The sequence below is a fragment of the Rhinoraja longicauda genome, chromosome 31, assembly GCF_053455715.1.
Source record: "Rhinoraja longicauda isolate Sanriku21f chromosome 31, sRhiLon1.1, whole genome shotgun sequence".
Taxonomy (NCBI): Eukaryota; Metazoa; Chordata; class Chondrichthyes; order Rajiformes; family Arhynchobatidae; genus Rhinoraja; species Rhinoraja longicauda.
This window is the reverse complement of record NC_135983.1, coordinates 12,595,249-12,611,206: the sequence shown is the minus strand read 5'-3', so window position 1 is coordinate 12,611,206 and position 15,958 is coordinate 12,595,249. Positions and strand designations below refer to the sequence as shown.

The 15,958-nt window shown below is 46.8% G+C and overlaps 1 protein-coding gene across 5 annotated transcripts in view; it reads right to left on the bottom strand.

Moving 5' to 3' along the window:
- Positions 1-14,417, bottom strand: part of LOC144608503 (endoplasmic reticulum mannosyl-oligosaccharide 1,2-alpha-mannosidase-like) — a 44,119-nt gene extending 29,702 nt beyond the window's left edge. For 2 of the 5 annotated variants that reach the window (XM_078426355.1, XM_078426354.1), the window contains exons 1-4: positions 10,506-10,618; positions 9,150-9,231; positions 5,373-5,481; positions 300-400 (exon numbers count right to left, since the gene is read on the bottom strand). In XM_078426355.1, the coding sequence (XP_078282481.1) occupies positions 300-340 (41 nt within the window). In that variant the 5' untranslated portion in view covers positions 341-400; positions 5,373-5,481; positions 9,150-9,231; positions 10,506-10,618. Of the gene's footprint in view, positions 1-299; positions 401-5,372; positions 5,482-9,149; positions 9,232-10,505; positions 10,631-14,312 lie in introns of those variants that run through there. The other 3 variants (XM_078426353.1, XM_078426352.1, XM_078426356.1) reach the window with 3 other exon arrangements.
- Between the last annotated feature and the right edge of the window lie 1,541 nt (positions 14,418-15,958).

Sequence of the window (15,958 nt, the reverse complement as noted above, 5' to 3'; positions counted from 1 at the left end):
ATTTCTCTGTATTAAATTCCATCAACCATTCCTCAGCCCACCTGGCCAATCGATCAAGATCCTGCTGCAATTTTTCACATCCATCTTCACTATCTGCAAAACCACCCACTTTTGTATCATCAGCAAACTAGCTAATCTTGCCATGTATGTTCTCACCCAAATCATTGATGTAGATGACAAACAGTAACGGGCCCAGCACCGAACCCTGAGGCACACCACCAGTCACAGGAGTCAAACACAACCACAATTAATGAATAGCATCAGATGTGGCTCAGGTTAGTTGTATCTGATTTACTTACTGGTGGTTGAGAGATAAACGGTGCCTTGAATAAAAGCACATCTAGTGCAGGTACGACCACTGGCTTAACTTGCTTCAGCTCTTGGTCACGACCTTCAACTGCTAAATGCAAAGAAAGGCACAACCATTTCAACAACAAAAAAAATGGTACAAACTGCGTGACCACTGCAAAACTGTGGCATAACCTCGCTTTCAACAGGTATATTCAGGTAATACTCGAGAATTTATTTATACACAAGCTGTTTGCAATGCTCACATGCTCAAAGTGGTCAACACAAGACTATATAATTTAACCTTGAAATCACGTCGTGGAATAAATCTTGAACAAAGCTGGGGAGAAAGCTAACCCGGTTTTAAAGCAGCAGGTAAGAAAATAACAGTAACAACTTTTAATGAAGGTACACCCTTATAGCTGGAAGGCTCCTGTCAGGATTTTGGATAACTCTCAGTCAAGGTAGTGTCCAGGGAAATATAACTCCTCCATATCTAACCTTCACCTTTCACCCAAATAGCACAGATCTCCCTGAATCTCACAGTACATTCACAGAACTGGAACGGATAGGCAAAACAGGTTACAATTAGTTGTTAGCAATGCCCAAACACATAATGCAAATGTAGACTATAAGTGCAGTAACAAGGAATTGCAGATGACATTGGTTAAAAAAACAAAGTGCTGGAGTAACTTTGTGGGTCATGCAGCATCTCTGGAGGGCAGGGATAGGTAATAAGTGCATCCTACTTGCAAATGCACTGCTCTGCACTATTTAATTTCGGTTTGCAATAGGCATTAAATCTCTTTCATTAAAATGCAAAGACAAATGAGCATTCCCCGTGCATAATAAAGCAACAAAAATCCAGACAGAATCCGAAAACACCTGGGGAAGCTCAGTGCAAATACTAGCTATTTTTAGCCCTTGGACCACATCCCTTGATATTTAAAATCAATGATAATCATGGTACTATGATCTTGGAAGCAGTAAAATATGGATCTACATATGCCATTTTGTCACCTCTCCAGGATTCCCCCCACCAACGGAAGCGGTTTCTATGCATCATCTCTTTCAACTCCTTTTATCATTTCTCTCGATCCTATTTAAATATGAGGAAATGCAAGACTGTTTATGCAACGTGTCTTTATTTGAACCGTCAACGGGCAGCAAGGACATAATTTATACGACAACATCGGAAGACAAACAGTTGGTGCAAAAATAATTTTCAGTTCCTGTGACAAATACTAACTTGTTCAAGGTACCCAGAGAGCTGCTTACATCTGTGAACTGCTCCAACAAACAGGTGAACAAAACCAAAATATCCCTATATAATTAAACCAATTTCAGCTGTGCTACAGCCAGTTATTTTCTAATGCCCTCAAGTGTAATTCCATGCAAACTGATCTAGGTCATTGTCTACAGTATAGTATTAAAGGCTTAAAAAAAATAGCTTTTTGCTTTAACCAGACAGGCAGGCTACCTTCAGAATCTTTTGTCATAGTCAATAGTCGTTTATTTGTCACATACAGATAACATGAGACAAATCTCATGTTACCAATTACAGAGTACCTGTAATAATGCCACGCAGTACATTTGCCCACCTCAACAAGCCAGATTGAAATATGGAACATGAATTGTGAAATAACTAAAACAGTACAGGTTAGCTGAAGAGAAACAACTCTATTTTTGAGTAGAAAGGGACCAGAATCAATATCCCCGGCCCCGAGGAGGAGTTGGCTGCGCCTAACGGCTGCGGCTCTCTGGCAGTCTGTTTGTCTTTTTTTCTTTTTTTTGTTTGTGTCGGTGTTGGGATGGTTTTTGTTTCTGTTTTTGGCTGTGTATGTGTGGTGGGGGGGTGGGGTGGGGGAAACCTTTCTTTTATTAGGTCTCTTCCCCGGGGCGCAGCTCGCCCGCGGGGCCTTCCATCGCCCGGCGCGGCTCGGCCGCTGGACTTAACATCGCCTGCGCGGCTCGGCCGCGGGACGTTTCAGTGCCCGGTGCGGCTCGGCCGCGGGACGTTTCAGTGCCTGGTGCGGCTCGGCTGCGGGACTTAACATCGCCGGCGCGGCTCGGCTGCGGGACGTTTCAGTGCCCGGTGGGGCTCGGCTGCGGGACGTTTCAGTGCCCGGTGCGGCTCGGCCGCTGGACTTAACATCGCCGGCGCGGCTCGGCTGCGGGACGTTTCAGTGCCCAGCGCGGCTCGGCCGCTGGACTTAACATCACCGGCGCGGCTCGGCCGCGGGACGTTTCAGTGCCCGGTGCGGCTCGGCTGCGGGACTTAACATCGCCGGCGCGGCTCGGCTGCGGGACGTTTCAGTGCCCGGTGGGGCTCGGCTGCGGGACGTTTCAGTGCCCGGTGCGGCTCGGCCGCTGGACTTAACATCGCCGGCGCGGCTCGGCTGCGGGACGTTTCAGTGCCCGGTGCGGCTCGGCCGCGGGACTTAACATCGCCCGGTGCGGCCGCAGGACGTTTCAGTGCCCGGTGCGGTTCGGCCGCGGGACGTTTCGGTGCCCGGTGCGGCTCGGCCGCTGGACTTAACATCGCCCGGTGCGGCCGCGGGACATTTCGGTGCCCGGGGCGGCTCGGCCGGGGGGCCTTCCATCCCCTTGCGGGGGCTGTGCGTGTCGGTTGCCTCGGTAGGGGTCGAGCTGTCTGTCCGTGGGTGCGGGGGGAGGAGAGGGGAAGTTTTGTTGCCTCCATCACAGTGAGGGGGTGTTTGGAGTCACTGTGATGGATGTTTGTGTTGGGGTCGTGTGTCCTGTGTTCTTTTCTTTTTTTGCTGTGACTGCTGAAATTTCGTTCGGTGTTGTGCCGAGTGACAATAAAGTTTTGTTATGTTATGTTATGTTATGATATGTAATCATCATTCCTAATGAGGGTGTAACCTGAAACTAAGCTGTGGCTCAGATGAGGTGGGTGTCAGATGCTCCAAACTGCTCAGTTGGTTACCGCTAATTATATACTGGTAAAACTTCTCCACAGCTCCGACCACCTGACCTCACATATTGGCTGTGTGGTGTTTACACAATCACCTTGATTTTTGCTTCCAGCTTCCTCCCAGAACCTCAGTACATGCTGGCGTTTGACTTGCCCATTATGAATTACCCCTTAGTGTCAACTAGTGGCAACAGAAGCAAAGTGGAGTCAATGAACACAAGGAAGAGAATAAGCTGCAGGGCACTAAAAAGCATGGATGGGATGGCTCTCTGGGGAGCAAGCATGGACTGAAGGCCTGAGTGGCCTCCTGCATCGTTTAGTAAAACGCCGATAATGCAGCACACTTGGGATTGTGGTGATGCCAGACCAGCTGTTTTTTTGAACGTAAAGTTAGTAGGTCACCAAGGCCCGGTGATGCTAAAGGAACCACACAGGAGACAGAGCTTAGTTTCAGGAGCCACACAAACATCGCAGACCACAGCCCCATGTTCCCCAGACCCCCGCCTCGAGACAGCATTTCGTGCCCCAGATCCTCCTGCTGCAACAATCAACTATTGTATTCAAAGCATTTAGATATAGCTTATCTAGGCTGATCTTAGACCTCCATTTTATAGAATATTTCTGACATAAGTGGCCATTCCACTGAAAATATTTTTTCTCGGTCAAAAAAACGCTACTCAACTTAATCCAACACATAAAAACTGCTGGTGGACCTTAGTGGATTAGGCAGCACTTATAAAAAGAAAATACAAGGCCGATGTCTATTTCCCTCCACAGCTGCTGCCTGATGTACCAAGTTCCTCCAGCAATTTATTTTTGCTTAAGATTGTAGCACCCGCAGTCTCTTGTGTCTCCGACAATCCATTTTACATCACCACTTCTGTGTGCCCATAGGTACACACTCCTTACTTTCTTCCCCCCATTCATTGTCTTCCTGCCACCCAGGAAAGCTCTTATTTGTGATGGGTGCGTGGTGTGACCCAGTTAGAATCAAACAACCATCATGTTCCAGTCAACTGCTACAACAGGGTTTGCTACTTTAGCTGCATTCAGTCGGGTTAGGAAAAGATACCAAAATGTTGTAAACTGGCGATGAATGCTCTAGCTGCAAAAACTCAAAGCTGTAGTACTGCGGTTGAATTACTGGACTGATACAGAGCCACGCAGCACAGGAATGGGCCCTGTGGCCCACCGAATGTCCATCAGCGTTCAAACACCCTTTTACATTAATCCCTTTTTATTATCCGAGATATTATTAATTTGTATATTTGTTATTAATTAAAAACAGTTTAATGTGTTTGAAGTTTTGTATTTCTAAAATTAATTTTCTGAATTATTTAAATAATTTTAACAGCATTCAAACATCTCCGATTATCAGAGACATTTAAAATACTCACACAGCCTGTTAATTGTTCAGCCAGAAGCAGGGCCTTGATGAGATTTGGTGACCACTCATGGTCTGGTAAACAAGTTCAGCACACTTGTCGACAGCTAAGCAGTTATAGGTTGGTCCGGCGACGATACCGGGCCAAGGCCTAACCACAGGCTACAGTCTGGATTAAGGAGGATCCAGTCCCTTAATGAGAGTTGATGATCCCATGGACATCTCACACCTGCTGGACGTTGCAAATGCCAACCACTCCTTTCAACGGCTGCTCTCTCAGAGGCTGCATTTTCTCCTTTTATTTCTATTATATATTTTGACTTTGAACATCTATATACTAAAACTCTTGTTTGTTATTTTGTTTGTGACTGAACTTCAGCCAAAACGGTACACGATAGCGCGACAATTTTAGGCTCACCTTACTCACCTTTGTCACTTTAGTGATAATGCAAGTAGTTTTATTGAAATGGGTCTTATATTTTTAAAGTTATTCACATTTTTAAGTTTAAAAGGAGGGGAGGAGGTAGGGAGGGGGGAGAGGGGGTTGAGGAGGGGGAGGACAGGGTGCTGCACCAATGCAGGAGAGGTTTGGGCCCAACGGGTCCACTTGGTCTAGTATCTACATAAAAAAGATAACTACTGCTTGCATATGGTAACTTCAAACAACTATACCAACTGCTTTCTTACTGTGGAAATACAGAATGTATTCAAATTGACAGTTTAGACAATCTTCAAATGCAAAAGCCAGCAAATGCTGCCTACCTTGCCAGTGTTCAGTCAGGTTAAGATATGTTGCAATACCACAGAACACCATGAAGATAAATAGAAAGGCAATTAGGCTTCGCTGCAATCTTGAGAGTTGTTTCCATTTCTAGTTGAAAAATACAGAAAAATTGGGGGAAAATGTAATTGTGGAGTTCTATAAAACCTCGCCCCAAAATGCACCATGCTTATCTCTTTGTTTCAATTGCAAATGGTGTGATTTCATCTTTTTTTTTGCCTCTCCCTCCCCAAATGGTTAACCATACCACTTCCTCAGGAAATGGAATAAACTAGAGATGAAACAGAGTCTTTTAAACCAGAACCACCTGGAGATGTTCAAGATTTGTGCTTGACTTTCAGACAGGTGGAAAAACACCTGCCCATTTCCCAGCAAGGGTATAGCTGCCGAGCAAATGAACAGAAAAAGGCAGAAACTTATCTGAACTTATCTGTCCAGATGCCACCCTGTGTCTCTCCCTGCTTGACAGCACTCTCTTGATGTGGGCGCAGGGCTGCCTTTCCTGATCTGCTCCCTGAGCCTCTGGCAGGTTGGTCAAGATGCTGCTGTGCAGCCCATGTAATAGCTAGCATGTAAAAATGACCCCCATGGTTAACAGAGGCAACTTCCTCTCTGCCGCATCATGTTCAACACTTGGAATATCAGGACTCACCTGGACAATCCCAACAATGACAGGTGCTTGGTAAAACTCGGGTGTTTTCACATGGACATTGCTTTCATTGTGAGATACCAGCAACCACTTGACTGACCACGGTCTAATCAGCTCCACTCTCTCCATTAACCTGCCCACAAAATAACCGCTTCTTCTGAAGTACTGCCACAAGGTCAACTCCAAGCATCCCACAAAGCTGGCCTTTTTCAGATACCTGACAACTCCCACCAGACACGAGTTACAAGTAAGGCGTTACTCTGAGGTTTAACAAAATTGGCATTCATGAAAAGACTCTCCGACTTCTCCAACAAGAACCGGTCAGGCTGGTTTAATAAACCAGAGATTGAAAAGCTAATTAATCACAAACACAGAGATCCCGGATTAGATGCCCCACCTATCCCCCAAAAACAGTTCTACACGCACCCAAAATGGAGGTCCAGAAGAAAACCCAGGCTCTGAAGATTGGGTGGTGGCTGGAGGGACTGTAGGAAAAGCAGCGACACTGACAGCCTCGTTCATGCTCTTCAGCACTGTAAAAGCCTGCAATGGCCAAGCAATTAAGATCACATCTCACCAAGAATAGGACAAAGTAGTTAATGCTGGAAGGAAAACAAAGACCTCCTCAACTGTGACTCTGTCCTTAACAAGAGCGCCTTGGCCTCCATTCACACGTCCATCTGGACCAACCTTGCCACTACTCCTGACTAACAAGTCAAAGTGGCCAAGCCCCAACTAAATAACAGTGACTCACCACCTCTCATTCTGCATCAGGCTTGGTCCTGATCAGGGAGGGGAGCCATGAAGTGGATCTCCTAACAGGAGGCTCGACAGTGCTGCTTTAGTCAATAACTCGGGAGCAGGCAGTATCACTGGAAAAATCCTAAAATGATCCATTTCAGTCACTAATTTATAGCCTCTTCGCCAGTCTGGGAAGAGAAAGAAATTCCAAGAGATTCAAGGAATGGTGACCAGCTCAAGAAAAGAGACCAGATGTGGTAATTACCCAGAGGCTGCGTTATCCATCACAGGGAATGTCACTGCCAGAGAACTCCTCAACTGCCTTCTCCAAGTGGAGGAAGACATGCTCCTGAAATCAGTATGGTTTCTGTCCATCTGCAGGCACAGTGGACAGGATCTTTGCCAAAGCAATATCAAGAACTGGGAGTAGCACAAATCACAACACATGGCCATTTGAACTACGCCATTAACAAATGCATCCGGTAAAAGAACTACTCTTAATAAAGAACGGTGCCAAACAAGATATGTCAATGTCGCAATATTTTTCTCAATTCTTTTACCACAATGTTGCATTTCAAGTTCACCTTCACCCATCCATGTCAACCATGCTACTTTCCCGAGCTAATCCCATTTACTTGCTTTTGGGTCCATATCCCTCAAAACCTTTCCTATCCATGTACCTGTACAAGGATCTTGGTTACATGTAATTGTACACATCACTACCACCTCCTTTGGCAGCTTCCGCCACACTGAGAAACATCCCCCTTAGGTCCCCTTTAATTCTCTCCCTTCTCTCCTTAAAATCAATGCCCTCTAGTTTTAGACTATGTCACCTTCTGTCTCATCCAAACTGCTAACGTGCGAAAGGGAAAGGGTCACATCCTCACGCTTCTGTTGGTGTGAAGTGCAAGGCTGGCAGGAGTAGGGAACTGGCTGACAAAGGATATGGAGGAAAGAACTGCAGATGCTGGTTGAAATCGAAAAAAATCACAAAATGCTAGAGTAACTCAGCGGGACAAGTGGCATCTCTGGAGAGAAGGAATGGGTGACGTTTCAGGTCGAGACCCTTCTTCAGACTGATCTATGTTTCGTGTCGAGACCCTTCTTCAGACTTCAGAAGGATCTCGACCCAAAAAAATGTCACCCATTCCTTCTCTCCAGAGATGCTGCCTGTCCCGCTGAGTTACTCCAACATTTTGTGCCTACCAAAGGATATGGAGGCTTTGGTTAGTGAAAATAATAAGGCATACGTCAGGTATAGGCAGTGGGGTAACTAGGGAGAAAATAGATCCTCTTAAAGATCAGTATGGCCATCTATGTGTGGAGCTGTGGGAAATGGGCAAGATCTTAAATGAATACTACTTGCCTGTATTTCCCATTGAGAACCTCTTGGAAGCTCGGATTTCAGGGAAGAGAACAGCGAGGTCTTGAAGCATATCAACATCACTTGCCAAACATCCCTTCATCTTCCAATAGCCTCTCCCAATCAACCTTGGCAATTTCCAGTCTAATGCCATTAAAACATCAACAAACTTTGTGGCATTACAGCTTGGACGTGGTTCAATCTTCACACCAGAACAAGGTCCTCCAACATCCACAGTCAAGGTGCAGTCAGCAAATGGTGGTGTGATGCACAGACTTGGAGGATGGGCCTTACGCTCTGTATCCAGAAAACAAACATCCTCTATCAACCTTCCTTAATGCACCACACTGCCCTCCAACAATAAAGGCAAAAGGCTGCAAACATGGATCACCTCTCAGAGAAGGTAGACAGTGTTGAAATTTACAACTGCTCCATGCACACCACAGTATTACCAAATCAAACAAAAGGGTGTTCAAAGATAAAGACCTCAGGCATAGTACGAAACTCATGGCCTACCTGGCAGCAGTGATCCCTCTCTCACATGTGCCCCTGAAGCCTGGACTACTTACTGCAGGCACTTTAAGCCAGCAACAAGATACCACCTACTATGTCCCCACAAAATCATCCAAAATCACAAGAATCACTGAGGTTGGTTCACTCTTCCCTCCTCAGCCAATATCCTCAGCATAACCTAAGCTACTCTCAGTTGAGTAATTTGACAGGCTCTGTGATTTGCTTCACCAACACCAGACTGCCTTTGCAGACCCTCTATTGTGAATTCTGTAATGAGAAGCGATTACCAGGTGGACTGAGGGAGACTCAAGGAGGTGCTCAAAGCCTCCTGGAGGAAATGCAATATCCCCACTGCCTCTGGGGGAAAATGCTGACTCATGACCGGTCAGTGTGGAGGAGCAGTCAGGATGGTATTGAGAATGCCCTGGCCATGCACGGAGAGCAGAGCCACTGAATAAGCAACTGAAGCGGACCACCGCATCGACTACTCACCTACCTACCCCTTGGCCACAACCTGGCCCAGCCATTGAAGGGTCTGCAGCTTTCAAATTGGCCTCATTCACCAGCGCAGAATCTACAAAATGGAAGTGGAAGTCACCCATGATCTCGAGGGACTGCCTCAGGAAATGGTTATGGCAACAGTATAGTTACTGCATTTGCAAATGAAGATTGATCAACGAATACAAAACTGTTTGACGTACAGATTTTAGATGAGACTTCCGTACTGATTGAGAGTGATCAGCCATGATCGCATTGAATGGCGGTGCTGGCTCGAAGGGCTGAATGGCCTACTCCTGCACCTATTGTCTATTGTCTATTGTCTATTGTAAGTCATGTTTAGAAGCAGGTGGGTCCAGGGGCGGCACAGTGGCACAGCGGTAGAGTTGGTATCCTACAGCGCCAGACTAGGGCTCGATCCTGACTATGAGTGCTGTCTGTACAGAGTTTGAACGTTCTCCCCGTGACCGCGTGGGTTTTCTCCAGGTGCTCCCACACTCCAAAGACGTACAGGTTTGGATGGTAATTGGCTTTGGTAAGTTGGCCCTAGTGTGTAGGATATTGCTAGTGTATGGGGATCACTGGGTCAGTGTGGACCCAATGGGCCAAAGGGCCTGTTTCAGCACTGTATCTCTAAACTAAATGTGCAATAAAAAAAAAAACAAGAATTATGCTTCCTTGCCTTATTCTTGTGCATTAGGTAATGCTCCATTTATTGTTGTGAGATGAAGGACTATGTTATCTCTTAACAGTTTCACATCGCGAAAAGAACTTCGAGCCAACTCAACAATTTTGACTTCTGATCTCTTACTGAGATAAGTAATTTAATCTGTTCGCCATATGTGGCTTGACACGAAACAGTCAACACATTTTAACCATTGAGTATAGGGCTTGAAAGCCAGACGAGCAGACCAAACTATACCATATTTCCGGCTTACGGAGTCTCATTTAAAATCAAAGTACTTGTATAGAAGTTGCTATACTATTTTAATACCATTGCCTCACTGGGAACATAAATCTTTCCCATGGACCAACCCATCAGCTTCAGTAATTGATGCCAAGTAGCTGTGACATGGAATTAAACTTCTTGCACTTTCCAAATGGAAAAACACAATTTGAACAAAAATGCAACCATAATGGAGATTTTTCAAAAATCCAGTTTAAAATGTTATGCACCAATTGCACAAACTTCCCATACTATTGAATCATATTAACGTAACTAAGTGAGAGACAGACTTAGTCTCTGCGACGTATCTCATTTTGAATAGTAACCAAGCGAACAATAAGGTCACACTGAACCTAATGTTATAATAAAGCACAGAGGAAAATTCCTGACGCAACTGAACTTACCCTCCAACTTGACTGTCTTCGCCAGGTTTTACTGTTGTCATAGTTCCTTCCTGCCTGGCTACCCAGGGTCACTGATATAAAGTCCCTCCGTTGCGGCGAATACATTCTTCACACTCTCCAGTATGCTGCAATCAATGCAAAGGTAAAGCAGTGATGTGAGACTTGTCTTAAAAACAGGGCACAAGAGCTCCTGCCCAACACAGAGCAAAATAAATTAGCTTTCATGCTAGCATCTGTTCCCAGTAACAAAAGCTTTGTAAAATGCATGGTAAAGAAAATGGGTTTCGGGATCGATATGTGATGGAAGCAGAGCCCAATCATCTCCTTGATACTATTATTCCATTAAAAGCTTGGCTTGATTCCATCCATCCATCAGAAAAAACAAGGCACAGAAGAACAGTCATACATGCATCAGTGCAAATTTACTTATGTGTTTTGACAAAACTCATGTTGGGAATCCTGTCCATTAGGCGCCCTGACAAAACCATTCATCATATATTTAAGATAGTTATTGTGACTCACTGCAGAGTGTATATACGTAAACTTTTTAAAAATGTGTACATTGATATGCCACCAGTGAGAGCAACAATGTACACACACAACTTGTCTCATAAAAGTAGGACTTAAAATGGGGAAAGAGCACTCAGATCCATGGAAGACATATTTTCACTGCAAAGCCAGTGTAACAGTTAGAAAAGGTTTCCTAAACACTACCCCACAAGTAGAAGTTGATAAAACCTACGAGAGCACATTAGTGATAAAGGAAATTTAAATTAGCTAGAAAGTTTATCTGGTAAATGGAAAACTGTGCAGCATTTAAAAAAAATGAAAATAAGCAAATGACAGAAAGTTATAGAGTTTTATAGCACAGAAATAAGGTCCCTTAGCCCACCATATCCATGACAACCATTTTGCCCAACTGCATGAGTCCCATTTGCTTGCATTAAGATCATATCACCTGCAATGGCTGTCTGTCCCTTTCTTCTTTGTGTTTTAATAGTATGTGTTAAATGTGTGTTTTTAGTGTTCTTTAGCTTGTTTTATATGGGAGGTTGGGAGGTTGGGGAAAACCTTTTCTAATCGCTTACCTCGACGGAGATGCGTTTTATTCCTGTATCGTATCTCCGTCCGCACTGCGGCCTAACATCGAGGAATTGGCGGCCTTTGCTGGAGACCGACTTTTGAGAGCTTCACCACAGGGAGCCTGCGGGACTTACCATCGCGGAGCCCGCGATCCCTTTGCCAGGAATCGACCTCAGAGCTCCAACCATGGGTACTTGCGGACTTAACATCACGGAGCCAACATCGCGGTCTCTGGTCAGAGACCGACTTCAATAACTCTAAGCCGCAGGAGCTTCGATCGCCCCGACGCGGGGGCTTCGACCGCCGGCTGCAGTAGCTTTGATTGCCCCGACGGATGCGGGACAATAAAGAGGAAGAGGATTGGACTTTCGTCACAGTGAGGAATCTGCTGTGGTAGATGTTTACGTTAACTTTTATGTAGTTGTGTGTCTTGTTGCTTTTTTTCGTATGGCTGTGTGGTAATTCGCATATTGGTACATGTGACAATAATTGGTACATGTGACAATAAAAGACCTTTGAAACCTCTGAAATCATCTGTGCCTTGCAAACTTAAGTATCTGTCTGAATGTCACACAGTAATTATATCCCATTCCACCAGCTCCTCAGGCAGTAAGTTGCAGTTATCACTGTAAACAAATCCTAAGATCCCCTTTAAATTCCCTCTCACCTACTTTAAACAATACCCTTTTTTGAGAACCTGCCTCATGAACAAGATTTTAACTATCTACTCTACACCTCTCATAATCTGATTATTTCCATCAGGCCTCCTCCTTTCCAGGGAAAACAAGCCAATTTTTCCACATGACCAAATTTCTCCAATCCAGGAAACATCCTGGTGAAACCTCACATATACTCTCTGCTGCACAATCACATCCTACCGATAATATGGCAAACAGCTATAATATGGCGAACTTGCTCACAATTCTACAGGTACAGCCTAACCAGTGTTTTATAAAGTTACAACACAACATCAACACTATGTTCTGCGCCCAGACTTATGAAGTCAAGTATATCAATTGCTTTCATATCTGCCTGTGTTGCACTTTCAGGGATCGATGAACTTGGAACCCCATGTGACCCAACAGCCTCTTTAGTGCAGTCACCTGATCTTAACTTGTTGTGCCCCCAAGAAGTTCAAGTTCAAAAACACTTTAGTTGGCCCCGTGGGCCAATTTACAAAGGCACGTAGAGTAGTACAAAAACTATTGGCAGGGGGGGATTAGCAGGGTGAGCAGCGGGACAGGGGTGGTTGAGAGTTGAGGAGCTGAACAGCCTTGGGGACAAAGGTTGCCCTTCTCCTCTGTGTCCTACAGCCTGGGCAGCGAAGCTGGCGACCTGAGGGGAGCCACACAAACACAGAGAACAGGACATGTGAGGTGTCCTGTAAAATCCTGCCAGCTGACCTTAGCATCTGCTAGTCGCATAGGTGGAGAGGGTTCTGACAGGGAGTCCAATAATTTTGGAACAGACTTTGGCTGTGCTCTGCAGGCGGTTTCAGTTCTGAAGGCTGATGGAGTGGAAACAGCAGGTGAAGGAGAATTAATGTATAGTGATCTTTCTCTGGTGTCTTTCATTGCATTGATAAATTTCACTTTTAGCCATCAAAGGTGAACAAAAATAATACTAATGATCAAGATAGCCAATATTTTACTGCATTTCTGATCTTGGTTCCAATATCTTTTAAACTATAAAGTTAAGGTTACAGATATATTCAAAACTGCATCCTGCAATGGGAATAATGTTAATTGGTACCTTTAAAAGTTGGTTCTCACAACTACCAATAGCAGTCAAAGTTCAGGTCAGAGTACACCACGATAGATATATGGAGGATTGAGATAAAATGGATTGAGGATAAAATGGGGGATTTCATTGAAAACCAGCATGAATGTGTATTTATTTTGCAACTATAACATAACTATAACATAACTTCAACTTTTCAAAGCATTTTTAACATTGACTGGGTCTGGAAACAGAGGCAGGCAGTCAGTCTGACGGAAGTAGAGGGAGATGCACTCCGGTGTTTCCCCACTTCCAGCCCTATCCCACCCCATATCCAGGACACTCCATTCACCCCTTAACACCCCAAAAACCAGGAACTCCTCCCCACACCCCAAACCCGTACCCTCTCCCCCTCGCAGGATCTCCCAACCCAGGACACTCCCCAGAGCCTCAGACATCCCCAGGCTCGGGTCCAATCCCGATCCAAGACACTCAGCCTCAGCCCCCCCCCCCCCCCCCCCCCCGCCACCCCCTCTCCACCTTGGACACGCCCCCGGAACATCACCAGGAACTTCCTCACTCAACAACAGAGGCCAGGGACACAGACCTCTCTCCCTTGTCCTTGTACACAACCAACCACAAGACAACACACCCCACGCCCCCGGCCAAGGCTAAGCACCTCACCACCCAACATCAGGCGCCAGCCAGGGACCCAGACTTCTCTTCCCAGTGACCCCAATACCCGTTGCCCCCCAAGACATCACCCCTGCCACAGCGCTTGTACCACCCACCCACCCCAGCACTGGTACTGCCCCCGGGTCGCCCATGCCCCGGGGCGGGCTCGCCGGACACCAGCGCTAGCGGCCGGGACCGAGGGCCGCTACCTGAACCTCAGCCCGTCGCCCCAGGCTTCGCCCTGCCCGGTACCAACACCGTCGCCCATCACCCCTCCCGGTACCGGTAACGTCGCCCCTCGCCCTGCCCTCGCCCTGCCCTGCCCGGTACCTCAACCCGTCGCCCTGCGGCCGCTGATCCAGATCCAGACCCAGGCTCCGGTTCTCGGCCCCTGCCCTCCCGCGTCACATCCGGGGTGGGCGGGGCCAACCTGGCGCGCCGCGTGACGTCAGGTGCGCGCTCCCGGCCAGCGCGGCGCGTGGACACGCGGGTATCCACGGCAACGAGCAGGGCGGGGCCGCCACCAGCATCCCGGCCTCATGGACACACATAGCACTCCAGTGGTGTCCCGGCAACCCAGGCTCATGGACACACACACACTGCACTCCAGTCCAGTCCAGTCACTGTGGTGCCCCGGTAATGGGACAGATGGCTGCAACAGCAGCATCCCAGCCTCATGCATGGACTTGTACAGCACTCGAGTCAGTGGTGCCCCGCCAACAGGGCGGGTCCTTATCACCAGCAACCCAGGCTCATGGACTCATACAGCACTCCAGTCAGAGGTGGTGGGCAATGGGACAAGTGGGTGCCACAGCAACCCTGGCTCATGGACCCAGACACACCTGTTGGTGTAGTGCCCAGGCGATGGGACAGGTGGGTGCCCTGGCAGTGGGATGGATGGGTGCCTGGGCAACAGGACAGGTGGGTGGGTGCAGCAGCAATCCAGCCTTCATGGACAGAGACAGCACACCAGTCAGCGCAGTGCCCGGACAACGGGACAGGTGTCTGTACCAATAACCCAGCCAGGATCATGGACTCAGACAACTCACAAGCTGGTGCACACATCAAAGGACACGAAGAGCTGGAGTAACTCAGCAGGTCAGGCACCATCTTTGGAGAACATGGATAGGTGATGTTTCTGTACAAAATCCTTCTTCAGTTGGTGCGTTGACCGGGTGTTGGGGAAGTTGCTTGCAACAGTAACCCAGATACATGGACTTAGACGACACACTGGAATGTAAATTATGCACAAATTCTGCCATTCAAAAAAAGTATGCAAAAACAAACAAACAATGATGCAAAACATAATTGCAAACCAATCCACAGTTGTGCAAGAAATGGACCACAGTGTGTCCTTGTCAAGGTAGGATTAGAGTTGTAGAGGTCAGTTCAAGAAACTGATGGTTGCAGGAAAGTAGCTCTTCCTGACCTTGGTAGTCTCAAGCTTCTGTACCTCTGCCAAATGGTAGCATTGAGAAGATGGCAAAGCCAGAAGGTGATGATTTTTGATGATAGCTGCATTTAGATTTTAGAGATACAGCGTGGAAACAGGCCCTTTGGCTGACCATGCCCATGCTGACCCGTGATCACTCTGTACACGAGCATTATCCAACAAACTAGGCACAATTTACAAGTTACCGAACTCAATTAACCTACAAACCTGTACCACTTTGGAGCATGTGAGGAAACCAGAGCATCTGGAGAAAACAAAATCAGAGCATCAGGAGAAGGTACAAACTCTGTGCAACAGCATCCGTACTCAGGATCGAACCCAGGTCTCTGGCGCTGAAAGGCAGCAGCTCTACCGCTGTGCCACCCCTTGAGGCAGCACCTCATGCAGATGCTTTTGAAGGGAGGACGGGTTGTGCCCATGATGGACTGGGTTGAGTCCATTGCTCTTTGCAGCCTCTTGCATTTCTGTGTATTGGAATTACTGGACCAGGCCATGATGCATCCAGTCAGGATATCTTTGACAG